Here is a 13,142-nt window from a genome sequence, read left to right as displayed (position 1 = left end):
GGTCTCCTGGATCTCTTTTAAACACATTTGAGCAAGTCCAGCCTACCTTTTTAAGTTACAGTCCACAGAAAGAATGCTGAAGTGACTGTCCCAAAGCTCCCAGCCGACTACTGTGCAGGGAATGGTTTCACACAATTTATAATCATACTCGGGAAATGAAATCATAACAAAAAACAATACCATAAACCTGTATGAGAGAAATATATAATACACCTTCAACAAGAAAGCAATTGGCAGTCAAGAAATTACATTACAAAACTTGAAAGGCAAGTTGAATGCTCTCATATAAACAAGCCTTTAGACTGACTTGTGCTCAACATTACTACCGGTCGACTAAAGTACAGTTCTAAATATCTTCGGCCAAAGGTTCCCAGGATCCCATATAAGCACATTTGAGCAAGTCCAGCCTACCTTTTTAAGTTACAGTCCATAGAAAGAATGCTGAAGTGATTGTCCCAAAGCTCCAAGCGGACTACTGTGCGAGGAATGGTTTCACACAGTTCCACATCTGGAAACCTGTTGGGACCGGAGATACGCGACCTTGCCACACATACGGCCATGGGAAGCCTCGCAGCTGCTCGGAACTGGGTGGAAGGAACTGCTGGATAATGTGTAACTTGGGCGCACGTGTAGAATGGCACATGGTGTTTAGTTTATTCAAGCAGGTTTACAAAAGTTTAAGATAGTGTCAGGCACTGTTGAACAATGCAACTGTGCCTTTTAGTACGACTTTCTGAAGCACTGAAACTTGAAATTGAAGTCTTGCAGTTGTTTGGAACTGGGTGGAAGGAACTGAACTGGGTAATGTGTAACTTGGGCGCACGTGTAGAATGGCACATGGCGTTTAGTTTAGTCAAGGAGGTTTATAAACTTTTTAAGATAGTGTCAGGCACTCTTGAACAATGCAACTGTGCCTTTTAGTATATGACTTTCTGAAGCACTGAAACTTAAAATTGAAGTCTTGCAGTTGTTTTGGAACTGGGTGGAAGGAACTGCTGGGTAATGTGTAACTTGGGCGCACGTGTAAAACGGCACATGTATGGCGTTTAGTTTAGTCAAGGAGGTTTACAAAGATAGTGCTAAGCCTGATGTTTTTAACTGTTGTACAATAAAACTACATGTCCATGTAGCGATGCATGTTCTGTTTGCTTTCGTCATATTTCCGTAGTGAATTCCAGCATCACAATAAATTGGTCCACTTAGTGTATTAACATTTCACAATGTCGCCAACTAATACATACCAAGAAAAAAGTAAACAAAAAAGAAAGGGTAACAAAACAAGACGCCTAAAAAGACATCCAAAACATGCCGTAGCCTGATATCATAACCTAGTGCTTGAAGAGTACGTAGGAAATATCCAGTGTTTTAGACCTTTTAAGTACTGTTAATGGCCATTGCTTTACAATACAACAAGGTTGCTATATTCATATACTGTTGATGAAGGTTAGACTGTTTTAAAATCTTTATCTAGTTGCTTGAACAATTCACTGTCATTTGGCGTAAATGTGCCACAGTACAGAGAAACATTAACCTTTAGCACACAGTCTTTTGGCTACAGTGTCTGCATTGGATGGGGGGGGGGGGGGTAATCAGAAGGGAGAGGGTTTTAAAATCAATTCTGCACATACCACTGTGCCTTCAAAAGCCTACAACGTGTGATAATTTAAAATCCCTTGACACATTAGGGGCATGCCATTATAGGCAATTAGCATAGATTCTGAAGAATGGGACTAAAGATAGCTGCTCATTTGCTACAACTCAGCAGCAGTAGCAGCAGTCATGTCATGTGTTACTGATCTAGAATCTGATTGTTATCTTAAGTAATCTCCAAGCAGATCTTCCAGTAGCAAAATCGTACCTTCCAGCCACCACGGACAGTCTGCATGCAGTTACTAGTAGGTTTTGCCCCTGGAAAATAGATCTGCTTGAAGATTACTAATTTGGTACAAATCCCCATCAGCAGCTAACATGTAGTCATGTCATGACACAGCGCAAGTCAAGGTCAATACAACTTGCTGATCGATCTAGAATCTAACTCGTTACTTTTCTAATAATCTCTAACTCTTACGTCTAAGCATCATCTTCCAGTAGCAAAATCGTGACTGCCAGCCAGGAAATACTGCCTTGCCATCGGGAAGATAGATCTGCTTGGAGATTACTAAATTGGTACAAATCCCCATCAGCAGTTAACATGTAGTCATGTCATGTCACGGGGCAAATCAAGGTCAATACAACTTGCTGATCGATCTAGAATCTAACTCGTTACTTTTCTAATAATCTCTAACTCTTACGTCTACTAGTAAGCATCATCTTCCAGTAGCAAAATCGTGACTGCCAGCCAGGAAAGACTGTTTTGCCCCAGGAAGACAGATCTGTTTGGAGATTACTAAATTGGTACAAATCCCCATCAGCAGCTAACATGTAGTCATGTCATGTCACGGGGCAAATCAAGGTCTATCCAGCTTGCTCATCAATCCTGATTTTTATCTTTCTAGCACCAGTTTTAGCCAGGAAGGCAAAATCATGACCTTTTCGTGCATCCTTTATCTAATGTTTGATACATTCTTTTGGATGTACATGAACCTAATCTTATCACACTTCCTATTCCTTAGTGAGTTTGACCTTTAGAAAGATAACAGTGGTTCATTCGTGGCTGAAACATGTTGGAAGCAGTGCATCTAATGCTGTGTCTAATGCTGTTATTCAATTGCCAATGAGTTGTTTGAACATTGTCACGATTGCACTTACCAGTCAGTAGAAATTTAAGGGCAAAGAGAAAAAGAATTTTGCTCAAGTCTCTTTTCATAATACATGTACTGTAAATGCAGAGATGTTCGCGGTGGTTTTATGTTGGCGTTTTTGCTGCAAACTTAAAACCACAGCGAAATTTTTTTGCCCTCCTACTCCCTTGTCTACTATTGTCTCAAACACGAGCTTAAAACCACCACGAACACTCCATTTTCTCCCTACCGCGGAATTAAAACCACACTAACTTAAATGCATTATACAGTATCATGATTTTTGAGGGCAATTGAACTGGTTCCAGTATACAATTTACAAGGACTGTTGCCAATAGTCTTTGTGAATTGCATCCTTGATCCTGTTGTTGTTGCTAAGGTCAGTTAACAAATGTATCCCTACAGGAAGTGACCTAGTATTACAGTTTTCTTTGCATCTCTTCTCAGAGTTGATGTATCAGGAAATACCAGAAAGAAAGAGAGTTAAGATTGGCAAAATGGTATTTTCCAGGCCTCCTTGAATGTTATAAATGTAACCTTACATTACTCCTCAGAAGAAAAAATAACAGTAATCATCATCATAGGGTCACCTAGTGTATCTTGCTAAAAGACACAGTAAGCTAATGTGGTCATCACAAGCAGAAGATTGAAATCTCTGTATCCTCATCTATTGCTTTCAGTAGGGACACAATGCGAGATTTGACCCACTTTCAAGCCATATTCTGACAACTCTGGTGCAAATCATTGCTTGTAACAACAAAGCATGAAGATCTTTTACATTTTAGTCCAACTAGGCCAAGAACTGGTTATAAACAAAGACATGATTACAAACATACATATGTTGGAACATGTACCAGAAGAAGACCAATTAGCATGACCAGCACAGAAGATACAAAAACAAGAAATTCTGCTGCAGTACCAAGGAAGGCTGCCAGATGGCAAAAAAAATTCCAAGACCTGCCCACAGACCAAATGTCATCAAAATCTGCCCATACCTTCTGGAGTTATGCTGACCAATGTGTGCATAAACCCATTGTTCCCCGTGTTGGTATCGCTAGATGTCCATGTTCAATGTTCAAATACAGATTGACAAACAGACAGACAAAACACAAGAATCCTTTTCATGGATAAATGCACACTCCAATGAAAACAAATTCATGGGTGTTTCCTGGCCAAAGGGACCAGGAAAACCACAGAAGCCAAGGCCTGCAGCAAGTTTTGCACATTCCTGTGTTGACGGAGCTGACCAACGTATGTGTAAACACAGACAGACGAACTGACAGACAGACCAACAACAATCCCCTGTGCATGGAGGTAATGCACACTCCAATGGTACTACTCCAATGGAGACAAGGCCTGGAAGTCTTCTTGGCCAAAGGAACCAGGAAAACCACAGAAGCCAAGGCCAGTGCAGTAAGTTCGACACATTGATGGAGCTGACTAATGTATATGTAAACAGACACACTAACTGACAGACATACCAAAAATATGTCTTAGAATCCTTTTCATGGAGGTACTACACACTCCAATGGTACTACTGCCAATGGAGACAAGGTCTGGAAGTCTTTTTGGCCAAAGGAACCAGGAAAAGACAGAAGCCAAGGCCTGCAGCAAGTATGGCAGGTTATGATGTTGACATAGCTGACCAAAACACAAACTGACAGACAGACAGACAAGAAACAAGTGTTAGTATCCTTTTCATGGATTATGGAGGTAATGCAAGCTTGTACTGAAATGAAAATAAAACTTGGAGTCTTTTTTTGGCCAAAGGAACCAGGAAAAAACACAGAAACCAAGGCCTGCAGCAAGTATGTAGCACGTTCCAGTGTTTATGGAGCTGACGAATACATGTGTAAACACAAACAGACAGACGAACTCACAGACAAAAAACAAGTCTTAGAATCCTTTTCATGGAGGTATGACATACTCATTTATGAAAACAAAACTTGAAGTCTTTTTGGCTGAAGGAACCAGGAAAAACACAGATGCCAAGGCCTGCGGCAAGTTTGACACATTGACGGAGCTGACTAATGTACAGTAAACCAAGGAGGTTAAATATAACTGACAGACATACCAAAATCAAATATCCTTTTCATGGAGGTATTGCACACTCCAATGGTACTACTGCCAATGGAGACAAGGCCTGGAACTTGAAGTCTTTTTGGCCAAAGGAACCAGGAAAACCACACAAGCCAAGGCCTGCAGCAAGTTTGACACGTTGACAGAGCTGACTAATGTATATGTAAACAGACACACTAACTGACAGACATACCAAAAACAAGACTTAATATCCTTTTCATGGAGGTACAGTTATACCTCAGTCCAATGGAGACCAGGCCTGGAAGTATTTTTGGCCAAAGGAACCAGGAAAAACCCAGAAGCCAAGGCCTGCAGCAAGTATGGCACGTTCCAGTGTTGTCGGAGCAAACATGGGAACTATTCAGCACCTCCGGATGACAAACATCCCCGCACTGAGGGTCTGTTTTAAAGGCCAGGATTCATGGAGGGAACAAACTAAAGGGGCGGTCACCTCTGTAGTATGTTTCAGCCAGAGATGAGAAACATACCTAAAACAGAGGAGCTGTTATACAACGGGAAAATTAACGCTGGGTCACTGTCAGAGAGTTTTCTTTTTGTGAAGAACTGATCGTGCATAATTTTCAATGTGGAAAGAATAACCTCCTTAAGCTTGCTTCGAGTAGAAACACTGACCACCAGATTCTCACAAGGATTAAAACCGTGAGAATGCAAACGGAATCAAATTATGCCCGTGTGAGCTTTTGGTTAACAAACATGTCGTCGTGGTTTTTTTAGAGAGAACTGTTCCATATGGCAACGCAGAAACCGCCAGCAGAGAGCCCGGGAAATGGGACAACCCGCAGGTCAAATGATGAGCTCATGATTTTTTAGTAGTCTTCGCGGTAAGTGAAAGCGCTGAAACTTAAAACGACGAAGAAGGAAAAACACGATTCTAACCCGCGTAAAATCGCCTCTGTTTGATAAATACGACAAGAATTCTTCCTACTTAGCAAACGCTGTAAGATAGAAATCTTAATCGCAATGTAGGAATCGTTGATGGCCTTGTTTAGAGACACAAATGGGTGAAAACATAGGAAAACATGAACTTACTTCCTTCCAAACATCCGCCATGTTTCGCCATCACCGAACTAGAAAAACTGGGTCAGTCTATTCGTTTTGTGGGGGAGAGAGATTGGTGTGTAAGAAGCGACAACTAGCGGCGAATTTGAATATTACAAAAATAAGCACTGATACGGGGAACTACATATTGAAATGGTTCGTATTGAAATAAATCTCATTCTGTTAAAAGCATGCACCTTTTATTTCTATCACAACCCCTGCGCTAGCGGTGAGAAGTCGCTATGTAAAATGTATCAGAATCACACAACCGCAATTTGGGGCTACAGATTCAACTATATCGCAAGATGTCGCTCGTGTACTACTCACGAAATTCAGAAGGGCTAGTCTAACTACCGAAATACAGGGGTTGTCAGACCTTTTACAGTATCGTATAGACTTTTTATTTCTGTCACTGATATACAGTATAAAGGTTCTAGTTTAAAACATACATTATACAAGATTTTCGTGCTATTTTTCCCTGTGAGAGAAAATATCTCTCACGTCCATATCAAGGAGTGGCACATCCCACATGTGATGAAAGAACTCCAAAATGGCGGCGTCCTTGGTGCACGTTTTGCGTTTCGCATCGCGACATGTCAGGTTAAATTCGTCCTTTCCCGCGGCAGTGGAGGGTAAGTTTTACTCTGCGATATTTCTTTAGATCATGAAGTGTCACTGGACTGTGAATGATGGCAGCTGGCTCGCTGTATTTTCTAGAGATTGGATAGAAATGGCCGCCGACCTCTTCGAACTTCACCTTCATGATCGTTCGGTCCTTCAGAACATTGTTGTAGTTCGAGAATTCAGACTCTACAGCTGGATAAGAATTCAGCGATTTATTTGAGGAAATAAATCTCCGAATTCTTATCCAGTTGTAGAGTCTGAATTCTCTTTATTATTTATATATCGTTTACCTGGATGTCCTTAGCTTGGTCTAACCTTCACAAACGTATGTAATATTTGTGTTCCACAGGGAGAAGATACCTGCTGTCCCCCGATGTTCTTCGGTACGACAATTACCTCAAGCAGTCCTCCATCATAGCAGACCAGATGGAGGGAAGAATAGGTAACTGTACTCCTGGCCGTCAGGTCGACACATGTAATTCCTCTGGCGATTTCTGACAATTATTCTACTATTTTTCTAGCAATGTATGGAGTCCAGTAGAGCTAGAGACTAAGGATTTATTACTGAACTTGAACTAACCTAGAATGTTGCCAAGGCCCGCTTTAGACCAACGACGGTATGGGTTCGTGCGACTATCGAGCAACGATTGTCTCTAGACACTCACTGGATCAGGAAGTATCACAGGACCCCTGCAGCACTGGATTCCATTGCAGCGCACGGATGACCCACAGTCCATCACAATCAGCAGTTCAACCAATGTTTTCATCAGGGATTGGCGATTTAAACAATGAGAGAGTTGCGTTTTTATGTTTGTATTTTACCTTCGTGGGTAGGAATATATGATTGCTACTTTAATTTGTTTAAGGTGATTCAGAACTCTTTTTCATACCCAGTAATTCTACTTTCTTGGTTGCCCCAGATGTTTTCCATGGCGCCATCGCGGATAAACTGAAGCGGGAGCTCCCCCTAGCGGAGAACGACGTGAAGCACATGCTGCACACCTGCAGGACGCAGGAGGACTTCAAGCTGGCAGAACAGGCCCTCAAAAGGTACATTGTAAAAAAAGGTTATCCTGTAAGAGAGGCGAACGTCACTAATTAATAGCAGGACTCTCGCTATCTTCTAAGGGCGGGTTTTGTCTTAGGAATGACGGCCGTAACGATGTTGTAATGAGGTTCCCTCCAGGGGTTGGATCCGGCGTCGCGACAGAGTTTAGATAGCAAGAAATAAAGTGAACAGAGGCTCGTTCTCAGTCAGTTTCTGGACGGAAGAGAGGACAGACGTCTGTGAGCTGATCCGCCTGTGTGTGTACGGCAATGCTGTGTCCTGTGTGTGTTCCTTTAGTCTTGTAGGCAGTTCCTCGTGCAGCATTTCCAAAAGAACCGGGCCGTAACATCGCCCAACTTACAATCCCATTATAGCTTTTGTTGAGGCCGTAGAGGCAGTGGGTTGTTATCCACTGTGTCTAGGGTAGCCTAGGTATTGGAAGGCAGATCCCAACCCTCTCCTTCCACTGCCTTTTACCTCCCCAACCGAAGTCAGGTACCCATTTTTACACTTGGGCGGAGTGAAGAAAGTCATGTTAAGTGACTTTCCCAAGGACACAACATCGTTGGCATGTCAGGGGATTCGAACCCAGGGGTTCTGGGCCGTACACCCTCACCATTGCACCAATACACCGCCACACATGACATTGTACCTAGTTTAATCTTATCAACTAAACATGCTTCTTATATACATCATCCTTTCCCGTTGTTATACATGAACATGAAACAGTGGACTACTAGTCTACTATACATGAACATAGTTATCATAGATGAGAGTGATGAATGAACAGAACACAGGGCTTTAAGCTGACAGAAGAAGTGCTCAAGCTGTGTTTAACCTAGCTTGATTCATTGAAGCATTTAAGATGCAGTCTCTGTATGTGATACCAAAATAATTCTGTTATCAAGTAATTTTTTGGTTAGTGTGTCAGACATAGAAATATTGTTGTGCACTTCTCCCCCCAGTTACCACGCACAGACGCAGCACATCAGAAGAAGACACTTCCGTTACGGCCCGGTACTGATGAGATGCTGTCAGCACCTCGGTCTGGAGGAGAAGGCGTTGGAGCTGGTGTCAGATCAGGTCTGTGTACTTTGGAAAATGTTGACTGGCAATCTTGAAACGTTTTTCGCCGTGGTTTATTTTTGCCATGCTCTCTCAATGGACCGATCCAGTTCGAACACCATAAGCCCCGCCCCCTGTTCTATTTCGAATAGTCCGTCAAAAACAGCCCTTGACGGACAAAAACGGCCATGCGCGCTTGGCTGTCGAATATGCAGACTGTCTTCTCTTGAGCTTTTTTGGATCTGAAACCCTTTCAGAGTGGACCAAATAAAAATGGTATGCCTTCTTTGTGGACTGATGTATCCACCGAGTAGGGTTGTTTGAGGAGGGAGTAAATGTAGTTACGGTGAGGGCGTTATGTTTTCGGTCAATGACGGAGGTATTCCAAATAGAATAGGGGGTTCTATATGGTGTTCGACTGGATTGGTCCATTGCACAACCATTACACCACGAATATTCCATTGTATTACTACAGTAGTACAGAACTGTTTCAACCGGGAACTTGAAACACCACAAAATCTCCCTTTCCCCTCCTATTTTTGGAATGTTTCCTTTTGGATGATGTTGGAAGTCTGTTTTTGCATAGGGAAGGGATGGGTGTGTAATATGCCACACTTGCTAGCAAATATTACCCTTCTAGTTAGTAATCATCGTTGCAGTACTTACATATACAGTACATCTATCTATTTTCATGTATCTTTACAGATGCTACAGGACATATTCCTGGATGTGACGACCTACAGCCTCCTCATGCACATGCTGTTCACCAGGAGTGATTACAAAGGTCTGGCAGTGCTTTTGATATACATGTAGTCATTAGCTTATCATTATCTTGTTAAGTTTATTATTATTACAATTATTATTGTTTCTATCTAGTTATTCATCATATTCCACTGTACTTTTCTTGTTCTTACCGGTATATTATATTGTATTATATTGTACAACTGTTCAAGTACAAGTTACAACTGTACGTTTAGCTGGGTGGGGCATGAAAATGCAATTAACACAACGGTAGTTTTCATTTAATGTACAGAGATCCGGGTGTTTCTCTGAAGTGTGATAGCGTACATATAGTTCTGTCTGTACCAACAAGGCTGAATAAAATGCTAAGTTGTATACAAAGAGTATATTCATTCCTTATAATGGCTGAGGGACTTGAATCACTGCAGTTTCTATAAGCTCTGCCAGAGAGAGCTTACTGTCAAGGAATTGAAATTTGCTATGATCACTAATTGCCTTGTGTCCCCCCCGCAGGAGTGTTGCGTGTGTTTGAGCTGATGCACAGCCGCTCCATCCGGGCTAATGCCAACTCATACAAGCTGGCCTTCGCTGCTCTCTACAAACAGGTCGGTTAGAAAATATTTTGGAACCAATTTGAATTAAACTGTAATTTCCAACACAAAAATTGGCCAAATGTTCAAGTGTCCAACTCCAGTCTTTGAATTAAAAAAGACTTTAAATCTGAATTAAAAAAACTAGAAAATAAAAAGAATAAGAGAAGAATAACATGCCTGTACCCTACAGAACACTCCTGAGGCCTTTGCCAGATGTAAGGGTCTGTACGGGGGTGTTCACCAAGATGACCTCACAGATGAAACTACAGGCTTCATCATGGCTTTAGCTCTGAATCAGGTACTGACAACCATCTTATAATTAGCATTTCAAGTTGTCCAGTATTATGGACAAACATTACAAATTGAAGATTTGAATGAAAAGAGTATACAGTGAATCAGTGGTGCTGTTTTTGTACTTGTAAATTGTACTTTGTGAAGATTTTAAGATTTTCAAACAGAGCTTGTTTTCTTTTGTTATTCCAGAATGACTATGAGTACATGGTCTCTGTCTACAACAGAGTAAAACCAAGAGACTGCAGATCCTGTCAGAGTCTCAATGTAAGTCTTCTGCATTTCTTAGTCCTCAAATAAAAACAAACCAAATGGTAAAACTACTAGCATAGAAGCTTTTTTTGTTGCTTGTGATGCATAGAGCCAAATGTTTATATTTACCAGCACTTAACGTTTTTTTAACCTTTGTTTTTCATGAAAAAGTCAGCTCGCAGTCCGCTTTTCATTGAGGTCATGAGGGAAGAGGTAAGGGTCAGATAAAACACAACATAGAGATGCAGTCATTTAAGTCCTAATAACTCTATCAACATGTTCTTGTTCATGTTCTTGCAGCTACTGGCCCTAGCCAGATTGGAACAGTTTGAAGACATGTTTGCAGCTTTGAGAACCATCTTTGAAAGAGACGTCCCCACCTTTGTTCCAAAGTGGGAGGTGTCTCAACAAACAGTACGTACACTCAATTACACTCACTATCCAGTTTATCATCTATTATTTCCTGTCTCGTATTTTAGCTTGACGGCAGACTGCCTAGTGCCTCTGTCCTGCGGGTTAACACTGTGTATTAGGTGGTAGTGTTCTCTTATCTTGGCAGTCTATCTTCTACATGGTCGTCAGATTTTGTCTTCCCTTACATTACCAATCCATATCTTACTTGGTCATCCTTGTGGATTTTGTCCTTCCACAGTCATTATGATGATCTTTCTGGGCCACTTCATCCATTATCTGAGGGTGGCTATGTCTGTCTTTTAGAATTCCAATGCAAACAAGCGGTAATTTCTCGGTAAGAAAACGGTAAGAAAAGTCATGATCAGTTGCCATAGTTCATCCATTTATTTCAAGCATCAATGATGAGAATGCATTTTTTTTGTTCTGTCCCAGATGACCACCATCAGACAGCTACTGGAGGAGAAGCAGCCTGAGCTGGTCCAAGAATTGGAGGTAAGGCTACTAAAGCTCTCATTTTGAGGAACTAGACAACTTTACCTTTACAACTTGCTTTTACCTCAATCCCTTGTCACACCCACAACTTTACCTTAGTTGGGCCCTTCCCCTTTAACATGCTCAAGGCACCTCCTTTAACACGGTACCTCATTTTACGTCCCTTCCAAAAGATGGGTGCAGCCCCAACTGAGATGTCCTGACCCAAGATTAAACCAAGGTCTCCCAGTTAGCAACTAATTGGAACCAGGAGCTCAACTGTGAGGCTGCTACGGGTTGAGCTATAGAGATATCTCTTCAGTGAATAGAACATTTTTGTACATGTATAAACGTAATAATGAATCATTTAAAACATGTTTCCCTTGTGTTTCCCGTAGGATGTGTATGACAGTCTGAAGGCCGGAGGTCACCTGGTGCCCATGTCTGTAGAGGTCATGCTGATGGAATCCCCTCCCCCCACCACCACCCGCCGCGCCTCCCCGGGACTCAGGAAGTCCTTCCAACGGTCCAAAAGAGCAAACACACGTGTATAGACACATGTACATGTATAGATAGGACATGCGCTCATGACAGATTTACAGTTAAACCTGTTCTAGTGACAACTCATGGAACTTCAAGATAATGGTCACTATAGACAGGGTTCTTCACACTTCTGTCAGTGGGAAAATATTATCTAGTGGACCACCAAAAAGCTGCCACAATGGCCAGGTGGTCCTTATGGTCACAGTAAACGTGTGGCCACTATAGACAGGATTCTCGATACTTGTGTCAATGGGAAAAAATTATCTATACATGTAATACCACCAAAAAGCTGCCTCAATGGCCAGGTGCTTATGTAGAAGTGTACATGTTTGACATGCATACATCACTCCATTGGGGATAGGATTTTCTGTTGTCAGGGCTGGAAATACTGGGTGTAAATCATTTTTGTGCACCAAAAATTGCAGCTGCGCACCTAATTACCTTCATAAAGAGGGCTATATTTTGGGCAGCGTTTCTCTGTCTGTCGTTCACCAAGATAACTCTAGAATGGCTGAATGGTTTTATATTTGTAGATTGTGACAAAACTGGAAATGATTAGATATTGGGCTCCCCCGGCTGCTTTCCAAGGTACTGCAGTGGAACATCCAGTTTTGACATCTCTTTTGACTGTAGGTGCACTCAGATGTAACTTTTGTGTATGTAACTGATGTATGCCAAGGTACTATTGCACACAAGTATACAGCATATTCTTGACATTCAGAAGATATGGTAGTAAAAACAGTGTATTCTACTGCTTGACATCAAGAAATAAGAAGATTAAGTTCATGGGATCAGGGTCACTGTCCAATTTGTATCTACTACACAGAACATTTGAAGATGTTGATTGTATTAAATGTTCATGAATATCAGATATAAACGCTGATTTGCCCAAAAGTGTTCAGCACAGAATATTCCATGTTTCCTTCAAATGAAGGTTTGGCTTGAAAAATTGTGATATTCACATCTTATTCTGTCTCTTGACTTTCTAAAGTATGTCATTTCATATAGCCTCCGTTGCAGGCTCTGAACCGGCCTTTTTGGGGGCTAAATGATATACTTTTTGCAGCCAGCCCGTAACCATCAGCCACCCCCGTAACCAATTTACTGGCAAAATGGTAATGATATTGGTAAGACATGCAATTGACTTGATTTCATACATGTAAGGAAAATATCTATCAATCTATATTAAAATCCTTGTATGATATGTGCAGAAAGGTCTATGAG

At 41.5% G+C, this 13,142-nt stretch overlaps 1 protein-coding gene across 1 annotated transcript; it reads left to right on the top strand.

Moving 5' to 3' along the window:
* The first annotated feature begins 6,395 nt into the window (after positions 1-6,395).
* On the top strand, positions 6,396-13,132 carry LOC136428937 (pentatricopeptide repeat-containing protein 2, mitochondrial-like). The gene is made up of 12 exons (XM_066418776.1): positions 6,396-6,508; positions 6,850-6,942; positions 7,421-7,550; positions 8,514-8,631; positions 9,319-9,397; positions 9,868-9,959; positions 10,138-10,245; positions 10,431-10,505; positions 10,791-10,904; positions 11,337-11,396; positions 11,774-12,104; positions 12,224-13,132. The coding sequence occupies exons 1-11, from the start codon at positions 6,427-6,429 to the stop codon at positions 11,927-11,929; spliced, it is 1,107 nt and encodes a 368-aa protein (XP_066274873.1). The 5' UTR covers positions 6,396-6,426; the 3' UTR covers positions 11,930-12,104; positions 12,224-13,132.
* Positions 13,133-13,142: the final 10 nt, after the last annotated feature.

The sequence above is a fragment of the Branchiostoma lanceolatum genome, chromosome 2, assembly GCF_035083965.1.
Source record: "Branchiostoma lanceolatum isolate klBraLanc5 chromosome 2, klBraLanc5.hap2, whole genome shotgun sequence".
Classification (NCBI taxonomy): domain Eukaryota; kingdom Metazoa; phylum Chordata; class Leptocardii; order Amphioxiformes; family Branchiostomatidae; genus Branchiostoma; species Branchiostoma lanceolatum.
Note: the sequence above shows the minus strand (reverse complement) of the source record. Positions and strands in the feature narration are given on the sequence as shown.